Here is a 13,592-nt window from a genome sequence, read left to right on the forward strand (position 1 = left end):
TAAACTGGTAGTGAAAAGAATTTAAACTGTGTTAGCATAATTTGAACCAACAACTATACAAACTAACTATAAAAGAAAACTCATATTCAGTAAAACAAATTGAAAAAATGTATCAACTTTATATGTCTATAAGAACTCTTTCGTCTCTTTCTCTCAAATTCTATTTACGTCGCAATAAAAAGAGACAGCTGCAATTAGATTTCGTTTGGTTGTTTTCATCAAACATGTTTTTTAACATTTTAAATAAAAATATTTATTACCGTTGCAAGACATCCATAGTACTGTCCCTGCGTCAACAGGAACACGGTATCTCCCGTGGGATAGGCCTCCGTTGGAGTGAGATATTTAGCAGGAGGCTTCAGCTCTGAAGCCTTGGCATTAGCCACTATAGCCTGAAATGCGTATCCACATGGTGTATCACACCACTCCTCCTCCATAGCCATGCGAACATTGTCTTGAATTACGTATTTATAACCTAAAATTTATAAGAAAATATTCATTTATAGCAGCCGGCCAACGTTGAAACACTTACATTGATAAAAGAACGACAATATATTTTTTAATGTGACAAACTCTTACGCCCGAACCCAATAATTAATCCACAATCTAAGATTGTTTTCAATCGGAGTTTGTGGATCAGACCGTGACACTTGATCCCAATCCATCCAATCCATCCCATCAATCATTCCCTGCATCCCAATAACCAAACCCTACGAAGACAATCCTTATTTGACGACGGATGCAATGCAATCTCTTGGCTCTTTACACTCATATTTAATAATCAATATAAACGAAATAAAGTAAATAAAACCGTACAAATAATATTAAAATATACATACATGTCTATGTTTGAAACAACATATCAAATAGGTTTTTAATTATTTTAAAAGTTGTGTAATTTAAAATCTTAAGATAGGATCTGCTGAACTGTCATTTTCACACAAACGTCTTTCCACATACACCGATCCGACCTACCATGGATAGCTTGTATCGATAAATGGCTATTACAATCCGTCGATTGGTTATTGGCACACTTTTATCAATATTTGGATTAAGATATCTATCTCAGATGGTCAAAAATGGATATAGGTTATTGGGTTTTGGCGTTAGTATTATTAAGACATAAAATACGCGAAGAGATAATTAAAATATATATTTAACACTGATGATGAGTTTCATATCCCCAAAATTACAGGGTCCTTCAAGAAAAGAGCTTACAAATTCTTAAAAGATCGGCAACGCACTCGCGAGCCCTCTGGCATTGAATAAATGGTAATAGGTAATATGTAAATGGAACGGAATACATACCTTTTAAGTTTTTGGCATGTACGATAACATTGACGTCACCAAGTTCAATGCCTAGACGATTCATATTACTGAAATAAAAGCTTTCTTTCAGTACAATTGGATAATTTCTTTTTTTTTAAATTAGGATTTAGTATGACATCCGTTTGTCATAGCCTGTGCGTTTTTGACATACGGAAGTTTTGACGTTGTGATATAGTTGTCAAGAGACAGGTACGAAATGAACTAGCGTGCACTACAGTCAATATCTTGCCTAAAGCACACAAAAAATTTCATCACAATCGTTCCAGCAGTTTCGGAGTTTACACACAAAAGTTTATAATCAACCAATTTGTACCGTTATAATTAATGCATTGTCTCTTTTCATCACACTGTAAACAAAATTAAAGAGAAAGAGATTTTATTGTTTTTAGATAGTCGCTGAAGAAATCTTGTTTTTTTTTTCATTTTTTTTTACAAGCGCCGTGATTGTTCTACTGTAATAGTTCTACTAGCGTCTAGAAAAACAATACTTACTGTTCAATAATAGTAGACCGTTCAGAGATCCATTGCTTGTGGAGGTTTCCCGTATTCTGTTCCGTCGAGTAATGGAGACCTACTGGGGTTTGTTGATCGTTGTGATGCAGACGAATTTTCTCGTTTGATACTGATATGACTCTGAAATAACAATTATTATAAAATATCTAAAACAAAACAAACCTATTTATGTCTGGGCTTCTGATGTGTAATTTTTTTTTATAGAACAGGGGGCAAACTTAAAAAATCTAAAGTGATACCGCCCATGGACACTCTCAACGCCAGAGGGTTCGCGAGTGCGTTGCCGACCTTTAAGAATTGGTACGCTCTTTTCTTTTTGAATTCAAATTTTAGAACTCGTTGGTACCCTTATGTAGTATATTGCATTTATTTATCATTATTTTTGTGAGTTGGCGGCAAATCTAAAACACTTGTTACACGTTTTTTTCAGAAAATTTTCGATCATTGATTTATTATGTTTTTTCTAACTCAACAACAAAGCTATACAGGTGTTGAAGAAATGAGTCATCCGCCACATAGTCCTGACCCTGACTAAAGGAATGTTTTATTACAAAAAAGTATTATCTTACTTGGCTCTAGTAAGATGCGGCCAGCCGACCCAGATGATCTTCCCCAGTAAATCCATAGCCAACTCCGGCAGAGGTGGGTTTGTATCTTCTTCGGGCAATAATTGCACTATCATGTTCTCATTGCGCGAGGGCTGGTCGAATACTTTGACCTTGCATTTTTTTAATTGTGTCTGCAATAAAACATGTTCTCATATAACGTAAGCGTATATCGTCATTTTTTATACGTATTTAAAGTGAAATTTTCTAAAACATCAAAATTAAAAAAAAAATATTTTGCCTTCCCAATTTTTAAAAATATATAACTCATGAGTGAGGGGAATACGGCATTTTCAATACCAGAAGGCTTGCGAGTGTGTTGGCGACCTTTTAAGAATTGGTAAAACAAAATTTGAAACAGCGTAAATATATATGAAAAATTAAAAAAAAACTACACGTCATCACACTAGAGAACCGAATTAGTTAAAATTATTTAATGTTTTTTTAGTTTTTTTTTGTAAATGTTTCAACTTTTTTATTTTTAATCCATAATTGGCAATATCATTAGTATAATTGTTTTGTTTAATTTGTTAGCTGTGGGTTAAATAAATAAATAAACTACCTTAACAGCTACGTTTACAGAAAACAATGCAACAAATATATTAAATGGTTAAGGAAAATAATCGAACCTGATAATTCAAGTGGCGCATCGTGGGGAATCCGGGGAACAAGAGATCCCTCTGCGCGTTTGGCAACATTCCTCTTTTTAGGTTCTCTTCTCTCACTTCCAGTTCTGTCCGGAATACTGCCTGTTCTATTGCATGACAGGATATCGGTGGGAAAAAGTCAGGCGCCTGCACTGTACCTGTATATTAATAAACGTTATTATACCTTCAACTTATAACATACTTGGAGTTAAAAAGAGTAGAGAGTTTATTGCCAGTTCTATGCCCTTGATATGAGAACTGGCAGTAAATGTAAAATTAGAAGCATTTAATGTATATATTTTTTTGACGTAAGTGTACATTGCCTTTACCTATACGAAAAAATAATTAATTTTGACTTTATAAATCAATAAAGCTACTAATATAATGTCCGGAAAGCATACCTATGATTTGAGGTCGCTATAGTGTAAAATAACCTTTTTTGTATTGGCTAAACTGTAACGTAATTATAGTTTCACAGATTAATCTTAACAATTAAAATGACGATAAAAAAATTAGCATAAGTACCCCGGGTTTTCTTTCAGCACAGATTTTAAATATGATTAATTAATTTGTAATGAGTTAACTCTAAAAAAATATATAGTAAAAATGTCTATTTAACCTCTAGAAAACTATAAAAAATCGCGGAACATGGGCTATTTTCGTACATACAGGTGTTAGGAATCTAAAAAAAAAAACATATGTGCAATTCACACATGGTAGAAGTGAAACCTTCAAAAACATTTTTTTTATTATTAATCATATATAAATTAATCATTTTCCATTATCTAAATGTGTGTGTTCTTTTAAAACAGTATATTTTAATGATAAATTTTAATTTATAAGTTTAATATAAATTTTTAATTTGGGAAAAACTAAAACATCGAAAGTTTGAAATTCGATCAAATGAAAAAGCGGCAGTAAAGAGAGGCTGTATAATGCCTGCTATCTCATTTTCTCCCACGTTAAATCATATGATGAATTGATGTTTCTGTCTCTCTTTACCGCTGCATCCGGTTTGAAATCACGACGATTCGAAAGAAGTTTATCTATCTCATTTTCTCCCACGTTAAATCATATGAATTAATGTTTCTGTCTCTTTTTACTGTCGCTTTTTCGTTGCATCCGGTTTGAAATCACAACGATTCTAAAGAAGTTTCACTTCAATATTGAGGTCTATGTTTGGACCATCCTGTATAACTCACCTAAAGCTGTAGGACTCCAGTTATATACAAGCATAGGTCCGTGCATATTACGCTTAAGCTCTTCTTCCGTCAAACGCTGATAACACGGTGACATTGCTGATAAGAGATTGACCTGGACATATTAAACTTTTTTTTAAATAACCCGTAATCATCGGTATCATTTAAAGAAAAACACTTTTTTACGGATTAAAGTACCAACTCCGGGGAAATAAATACAGATAATACAAAATTTTCAACAGCTGTGATACTTTTTGACATTTAACACCTTTGTCTTCTGTCACCGTGACCATGCACGCTGTAAAGCACGCGAAACGTCGGTTAAATTTAAAATTATGTTTAAATAATTATAAGTTTACAATAATATATAACTTTAATCCGTAAAAAAGTGTTTACTTTAAATGTGTAATAGTTATGTTAATAAAAGACAATACCATATTATTTCATGTTTTTATTAGTCCCCTACAATACATTACCTCGTCAATAAATGGTATCAAGACAACAGCCTCCCAATCGTTCTTCTTTCCATTGAGATCTGTTTCAAAGTGTATTGGGTAGTAATGGACGATCGGTGAATCCTCATCCGTCATCAGGTCATGGAATGGAGTCGGTAGGAGATGCTTACTTGCTGCTGGTAATACTGCCAACAGCTAGGAATTTTCAGTTACTATTAGATGTGTCAAGCGTTCGGGGGTTTAAAGGGGTTTTTATTAGGGGTTCGGTTGAGTTATCCAACGAGTCACGCGTATAGCAAAAACGGTTAACTCTAAATTATTAAAATAATAATAAATAACAGTAATCTTACATGTTTATAACCAATCAAATAAATGTCTTTAAAACAAAGTTAAAAAAAAAACGATAATGTTGAAGTTGATTCTACTAAAGCTTTCGACACGGTATCTCACAAACGCATGACGCTAGGCCACATGAAATAATTAATTCACATAAAATCTAAATTGTTTCATGTCTTTTTTATTATATTTAGTATAAAATGTAATTTAAAAATATACGTCGAACTTTTTGTTTACTTTTTACTTTGTCGGTAAAAAAATCATTTATTTTTATAAAACAGGAGGCTCGTTAAGTGATAAGCGAGAGGTCTCGGGAGCGCGTTGCCGACCTTTTAAGAATTTGTACTCTCTTATCTTGGCAAATTGGTTCAGAAACACACACTGACCAAAATTTTGTAAGGTTTTTTTCTAATCAACATTTTAGCAACTAACGTTTACGTCATAGTCGTAAAATAATGACAGATCTGTCAAATAGTAGGCAGCCATTTCAAAATAATATAATCATGTTAGTTTTTGTCATAACTATTTTAATTAATATTGTTATTATAGAAAATTGACATAGAAACAAAAAGGTATATTTGGAAACAAAATAAAAATATTTTTTTACAATATTTTCTAAAAAAATCACAGGTTACTATCAAATCCGTTACTTTACCGACTTATTAATATGAAATTTAAAACACATTTTTTTAAATGTAGCCGTAATATTAAAAAATAATAAAGTGAGTATCCAAATTTGATAAAAAGCTAGATTTTTTATTTTTTTTCAAATCCGACATTGTTCTACGATCATGAAGATTTATGTTTTAAAAATTACCTGTTCAAATGGCTTAAATGGATCGCCTAATTCAAACTCAATTTTCAAATCCTTGAACCCCTTAATATCTGATATATAGGGTGCGTAGTGGTGCGGATAATACCAGCACCAGGAAGGGCACCCCTTATAGTAATAGAACAAATTCCATTGTATCGCACGCACATAGCCTTCGGCTTGGTCTGCTAGTACTTCACTAAAAGTAATTAAGAATATTTAAATTGACTTGAGAGCTACCCTCATCCTAGAGATGTGAACATTAATGTTATTTATATTTAAAGAAAAACACTTTTTAACGGATTATAGTTATGTATTATTGTATTTAAACTTATAATTATTTGGACATAATTTTAAATTTAAACCGACGTTTCGCGTGCTTTACAGCGTGCGTGGTCACGGTGACTGAAGACAAAGGTGTTAAATGTCAAAAAGTATTACAGCTGCAGAAAATGTTGTATTATCTGTATTTATTTCCCCGGAGTTGGTATCGACTAAAAGATGTAGGGTTTCTGCAGAAATTGCTCACGGTGTCCTCCATTTTCGCGGGTTGTTTATTTTGAGATTTTAATTTGGATATTATTGGATCCCAGGTGTTTGGATAATTTTAGGCCGTAAAAATTAAAACGAAACGTCGGTTTAAATTTAAAATTATGTCCAAATAATTATAAGTTTAAATACAATAATACATAACTATAATCCGTAAAAAAGTGTTTTTCTTTAAATGTGTAAAAGTTATGTTAATAAAAGACAATACTATTATTTATATTTGCAAAAGATTGCTTCTTTGGTGAAGGTAAACATCGTGAGGAAACCGGCTTATACCAGTCACAGCAGGCTCAATCGAAGAAATAGCAATTTGGGACCAAGACAATATTGCGTGGTAGCACCACTGTTTTATTATTTAACTTTACTTGTTTTATGGAATAGGGGGCAAACCGTCAGTAGGCTCACCTGATGCTAAGTGATATGCCCAAGGACAAGGGCTCGCGAGTGCGTTGCCGGCATTTTAAGAATTGGTACGCTTTTTTCTTGAAAGACTTAACAAAAATGCGTGGATACCCATATTACACAATTTTCATAAAACTTGTCGTGAACTCAATAAACATATATAGCAGTTCTTAAAAGGCCGACAACGCACTTGCGAGCCCTCTGGCATCGAGGATGTCCATGGGCTGCGGTATCACTTAACATAAGGTGACCCCCTGCCCGTTTGCCCCCTGTTTTATTTAAAAAAATACCAAACATTTAATTTAAAAAAGAAACATGATAGGAATTTTGTTGCAGAGAAATTTATGAACAAACATACACTAACAAATAACCTTTATTATTGATGTCGGTTAAAAACGAGAGCATACATGAATACTTACTCGGTAACCTTAGAATAATCCAATTTGTTCATATAATAGTCCTTTTTGTGTAATATGAACTCCATTTCAATAGTTGCTTCCTCTGGCAAAATTAATAAATTTACATACAAAACTTTATCAAAAAAGCTATTAATAATTGTAATTAATGCACTTCATTAAATAAGTTTAAAGTAAAGTTATACAATCTTAAGGTAGTTCGTACACCAATGGGTTTACGTATACATTTACGTATACATGTACGTAATGCATGTACGGTGAAAGTAAAGAGTATGAGGAAAATGGCGAGTCGGTTTATCGAACGACGATGGCTATTAATCAAAAGGCTGATCATCTACTTGACTATAAATAAAAGAGCTCTTTGCCTCTCTTTGTCACCATGAAAAGGTTGTAGGGCCTCTGAATAAAATGTTAAATATATTTCTGAAAAAACTGTTATTTAAATACCCAAGATCTATATATCTATAATAATCTCTTTCCATCTATTAACAGTTACACAAAACAACAATTAGTAGGAATTTAACAAACACACAAATCTATAATTTTTTGTTAGTCAAACGTCTTTTAAATGCCCCAGTGCCCCATGCCCCATGCCTCCACTATTCGACGCAGACAGGACATTAACGATTATTAGATACTATTAAAATTATATTCTATAATTATGGTAGGAATTTTAAAAACTAAACTAATACAAGAGAAATCAAACTTATAAATTCAGTAACACTCCAAGTTTACGTACGAATGTTTTTGCGAATACGTGCGTGTGCGTAATAAAAACGTATGTGTTTGAGTTACTTTTGCATAAGGCAAATACTCGATTGAGTTTAAAAAAAAATAATTAAAATTTACCGTCACTTGTCTCTTCATATTCATCATCATCATCATCAACTGCGACGTCGTCCATGAACTAAAAATGATATTTTATTGAGACTTAAAACACTTTTAAAAATTTAACCAGAGATAGCCTTTATTCTCAATGTGCGGTAGTTTATAAAATATAACACTGAACAAGCACGCTAATCAGATACTAGGAACCTTGAAAAACTAGGAAGAAAAGCTTGTACGTGCTTTTTTTAATTTTATATGGTTCCAAAATTCGAAAACGACTCGTCATCAGCAACTCATCATCAACATCAGCCCTAAGTTAGGCTACATCAAGTTAAATGGTGTTTTAAGTTTTTGTGCCGAGAAAATTTATAAAAAGAACTGTCAAAATTCTGTCAAACCATGACATAACAGTGTTGCCAACATAAACAAGCACAGATTATACGAAGAGTACTTATAATTACCATTTCCTGTGTAGCATTGATGAGAGCTTGTAATTCATCATCTGGTTTGTTTGCCTTTATATCGTCTATGTTTACGTTGAACGTATCATCATTGTTCGGTTTGTACTGGAATAATAAATAAATTAAACTTTAGTGTAAATATATAGAACAATCATTAATAATGAACTAAAAACCCAGTTTTTGCGGCACACAGAAATCTGAGATCCAGACCTAAAAACTGCAACTGACAAACACAAAAAACTGAAAACTAAATCATGTAATGTATTAGATAACAGTTTTTTTGACGTTCATAAGTGTACTTGTTTACCTATATGAATAAAAATATTTTTGTCTGTTTGTTTGTTAGTCCAAAAAACCTTTTCGCAAAATTGTTGCTTTAATTCTTGTTAATATTTTTGCAGTGTATTAAGAGCGTTCTATCTCCCAAACATTTAAACAACCACATTTACAAAACAAATACATATTTATCTTGGTTTGATTTTCCTTAATTGATACAACAATACTTAGGACGTTATTTTGGGTAATTTTTGTCAAATTGCAAAGATAGCTAGGGTAGTTAAGGACATATCTCTAAAAATATCAGAAAAATTTACATCTTTTCTCTCATTAGCATTTGGCCGTCTCCCAGTTTTCATTTCAAAATATTTCAGGTCTGCATAAGTATCTTGAAACTTCTCTTTGTCTATTTTAGCCAATTCTTGCATGAACACTTCAAACCTAGCTAGGTTCAGGTCACCGGCTTCATTTATATATCCTGTAAAAGAAATTTTTCTCTGTTATATAAGACACTTTATTTCATAAATGTATCATTGAATATAATCACAATGTGTCGGGTCAAAAATAATCAGATAGTCAGATCAAAAGAGCAGTGTTGGCCTCGTGGCTTCAGCGTGCGACTCTCATAACTGAGGTCGTAGGTTCGATCCCGGGCTGTGCACCAATGGACTTTCTTTCTATGTGCCCATTTAACATTTGCTCGAACGGTGAAGGAAAACATCGTGAGGAAACCGACATGTCTTAGACCCAAAATAGTCAACGCACCAGGCACTGGAGGCTGATCACCTACTTGCCTAATAGATTAAAAAATGATCATGAAACAGATTCAAAAATCTGAGGCCTGGACCTAAAAAAGGTTATCGTGCCACTGATTTATTTATTTTAGTCAAATCAAAATCTTAAGCTCTGTAAAACAATTTTGTCTCTGTAATAAAACAAATAATGACTCATATATGTCCCGAATATGGATCTAAATTTTTATGCAAGAAATGCCTATAAACATAATGTTGAACATAGAAAACAAAATTCAATTGTAAATAGTATGGAATAAAAAATATACCATCTAAAGTCGGTAGAACAGTCATATACGTCTTATACAATAGTGGCAATGCATCATTACTTATATGCATATTCGGTAAGTTGGGAATAAAATCATTTCCAACCAAAAATCCCATTAAAACCCAATCATCAACAATTTTCTCAATGTCATATTTAAATGGAAGATTTTCTTTTATAGATATGAATTCTTGTTCTAAATACTCTCGGAGTAAAGATAAATGCAAAAGGTAGAAGTTGGTCTCTTCTGGGCTGGTCGCTCTTTGGGTTGTTTTGCCAAATTTTACCTGAAATATTAATACTTAATTAAAAATTTAGGACCTGGATGACCAAGCTTAGCTCAGTAAGCTTAGCTAAGTACTAATAAAATTATGAAATATGAATATAATTATCAAATAAAGATTTAAGTTTTTATTTGACTGACATCTTTAAACGAGCAACTCTATGTTTAAGTTGATAAAACACAAATAAAATGACATTTTCTAGAAATGATTCCTAGCTAAATCGATTTATCGCCCCCGAAACCCTCCGTATACTAAATTTCATGAAAATCGTTGGAGATTCCGAGATTCCAATTATATATATATATACAAGAATTGCTTGTTTAAAGATATAAGATAAGATATGTATATATTGAAATATATGAAATTTAAATATAATATTTTACTTTATAATATTTAGATATATTTGATTTACTTTTTATTTTTTAAATTTACACAACTATTATTAAGTGGTAAACTGAAAATCCAACTCTCTGGGTTACATGGACTATAAAATAAACTAGGTAAAACCCAGCTGCAAATATTATTTTAATTAAGTATTACTAAGTTTTTATTTTACAAATTAAAATAATGAAAGACAGATGAACAAAATATTACCTCTTCTCTTAGTAAAGCAAAGTGTGGTTCATGAGTACACATTCCTAACATAATCAGATCGGCATCCAGACCATACAAACAATGCCGAGTGTTTGGGTCATAGTCTGGTTGAGAACGAGCCCAACGAATATAATCCATAATCTTATGTTCACCCTCTCCGGGAGTCTAAAATTAATATAAAGGCATATAAATAAAGTTGGTAACATAAAACTCATAATTTTATGAATTGCATGAAAGCTACAATTGATATATAAATCCCTTTTATGTAATAAGAATAATTTAATAGTATAAGATGTATAAAATTACCTTTAAGAAAATTCATTTTGTATATTGTATAATATGAGTAAACAATTGTAAAAACTAAGAAATCATACCTCATGTCCAGATAAAATCACTTTAACTTTTGACCATAATGGATCCTGGCTAATCTTCATTTTTACAAAATATTTCAACTGTTCATGAAGCCTTGCCATGAAAACAGTTCCTGGTGTAATACAGTTACTGTCAAATCTCTTTTCAGTTGGCAGCACTTCTCCTATAAACATAAATTATATATGACTATTAGTCATAGGCTTACACATAAGTAAGAGGAATTATGCATGTATAGACATACATATTTTATACAAAATAAATATGTACTTCAATATGCAAGTAGTGTATGTGTACCCAGTAGGCATATTTAGGAAAACAACCAGTAAAACATATAAAGAATTTGTTTATGTCTATTGGGAGCCCATTCCCATTCAGGGATTATATTTTAAGTAGTTCATTGGTAAAAAAAGTTTACCTTTAGCCTTAGCCTGAGCTTCTAATTCTTCTGCTTCCCTTGCAGATCGGAAACTGGAATTACAAAATATAAAGATGATTAATATATTATATTAACCTATAAAATGTTGTATCCCACCTTGGATAAATATTTCTCTAAATTCATCAATTCAGGTGGATCAATCAAAGCATATAAAGTTGAATAAATAATTATGACTAGTATATATATATATACTATATTTAATTATGACTAAAAATAATGATTCAATAAAAATATTACATAATGTTTTTTTTATTTTATAAGAAATTTTAGGATAAGATCAATAGGGTATCAATATTACTTTCGATAATACAATCACATATACATATACACAATAAACTAATAAAATCTTAGAAGTCTAGTACCGTCGACCTCTCTGCTGATTCATTTTGGCTCTTGGAGCAACACCATCAATAGCCATGAAGAACAGCTTCTTTGGCTTTATTATTTGAAATAAAATGCTTAAATAATGAAAAATATCCTTAAATATTTTCTCTTCTGTTATTCGGAAATGTGGATTTGAGTCATCAGGATGTGAGCAGTTGTGTATAATGCCATTCATATCCAAATACATGTTATCAAAATCAGGGATCTAAAAAAAACAGTGTTCTTAATATCCAAGAACCTTTATTTGTTGACATATCAGTCATTAAAATTTAAATGATTTCATTTGGAAACATATTCTTGGGATAATATTTAAGCTCACCTGATATTGCTTCACCAACTCATTTAGACAAGGGTACCTTTCACTGGTATATCTGAAAAACTTCGGAACACCCATATTTCTTAGTTAAAACGATTCTCGGAATACTTCGAAACCAGCCTTCACGATTATCTTAATTTTATTTATTAATTAACAGTTAACACAATTAAAACCTGACAGTTTTTTTGCTGTTGAGTTGGTTATCCGTTATTGACATAAAAAGGCTATAGTACATTTCCTTTATGTAATCTACAAACTTTGCTGATTTTTAGAAGCAGACTCCCGCGTTATTATTTGTTAGACTACTTTCTTTTCAATTTGAAATTCAATTCATGTTTTCATAAAACATCGAAAAAAATATGAAAATATAACCATCACATATTATGTCCATTGTCCAATGAGAACACAGACCAAGTAGAATGAACTTTGAAGACAGATTTTTATTTTATGCACAGACTCAAGTCTGTCTGACTTGATATGTTGCCAACACTTATTTTTCTTACCCATAGACGAAAGTAGGAAAAGCACAGAACATATAAAGGAGGTTAGAAAGGAAACAGTTCCTGATTTGTATCAGAACGCGTGTCGCCGTTTGTCTCCCACTCTTTAACTTCACTAGCAAGAGACCAATGCCTACGCAGATTACGCACACTAATAAACAACACACCCTTAAATCGTGAGTTTGCTATTGGTTGTCACACTAACGCAATCACTGCGTTTGACATACTCATACACGCGTGAAAGCTCATGTATGCTAGGGCGACAAAAGGTCGATTGTTGATATCGATAAAATGAATGGTATTTGGACGACGGCACACTAGGAGGTGATGTGGACACTGGTTTTTCGGACCTATTTTTAATAAAATCTAAATTTGAAGCCATTGGTTTGCAGCTAAATCTCAGCAAATGCGAACTGTTCATAAATAACTGCGACTTAAATTTAAATACAGTAACACAAAAATTTCAGATTTTGGCTCCAAATATTAAAATAGTTAATAGTAATTCCCTTTACCTTTTAGGTTCTCCAATTTTTGATGAATCTATTTTTGAATATATTAATAATTCTATTAATAAATTTAAAAATTCTGCTGATCGTCTCCTTGAAATTAGTCCGCATTATGCACTTTGCATCTTAAAAAACTGTCTTTTTGTCCCAAAATTTACTTATGTGCTCCGTTGCTGCTCCTTTTGGAATCACCCAGATCTTTTGACACAAGTAGACGACGTAATCAAAATTAGCTTAGAATCGCTTCTTAATATACAGCTGAACGAGCAATCGTGGACCCAAGCATCATTACCAATCCGTTATGGTGGTTTGGGGAT

General features: G+C 32.0%; 1 protein-coding gene across 1 annotated transcript in view; it reads right to left on the reverse strand.

Moving 5' to 3' along the window:
- The window catches only part of LOC110997731 (5'-3' exoribonuclease 1), a 29,793-nt gene extending 17,102 nt beyond the window's left edge, over nt 1–12,691 (reverse strand). The window contains exons 1-18 of the mRNA XM_045632355.1: nt 12,273–12,691; nt 11,932–12,158; nt 11,549–11,601; nt 11,136–11,296; nt 10,762–10,926; nt 9,888–10,170; nt 9,145–9,305; nt 8,552–8,656; nt 8,112–8,169; nt 7,266–7,347; nt 5,902–6,094; nt 4,770–4,943; nt 4,297–4,408; nt 3,077–3,252; nt 2,412–2,581; nt 1,822–1,962; nt 1,309–1,376; nt 261–475 (exon numbers count right to left, since the gene is read on the reverse strand). Coding sequence (XP_045488311.1) covers nt 261–475; nt 1,309–1,376; nt 1,822–1,962; nt 2,412–2,581; nt 3,077–3,252; nt 4,297–4,408; nt 4,770–4,943; nt 5,902–6,094; nt 7,266–7,347; nt 8,112–8,169; nt 8,552–8,656; nt 9,145–9,305; nt 9,888–10,170; nt 10,762–10,926; nt 11,136–11,296; nt 11,549–11,601; nt 11,932–12,158; nt 12,273–12,347 — 2,619 coding nt within the window. The 5' untranslated portion in view covers nt 12,348–12,691. The remainder of the gene's footprint in view (nt 1–260; nt 476–1,308; nt 1,377–1,821; nt 1,963–2,411; nt 2,582–3,076; nt 3,253–4,296; nt 4,409–4,769; nt 4,944–5,901; nt 6,095–7,265; nt 7,348–8,111; nt 8,170–8,551; nt 8,657–9,144; nt 9,306–9,887; nt 10,171–10,761; nt 10,927–11,135; nt 11,297–11,548; nt 11,602–11,931; nt 12,159–12,272) is intronic.
- Nucleotides 12,692–13,592: the final 901 nt, after the last annotated feature.

Source organism: Pieris rapae, chromosome 19, assembly GCF_905147795.1.
Source record: "Pieris rapae chromosome 19, ilPieRapa1.1, whole genome shotgun sequence".
NCBI classification, from domain to species: Eukaryota; Metazoa; Arthropoda; class Insecta; order Lepidoptera; family Pieridae; genus Pieris; species Pieris rapae.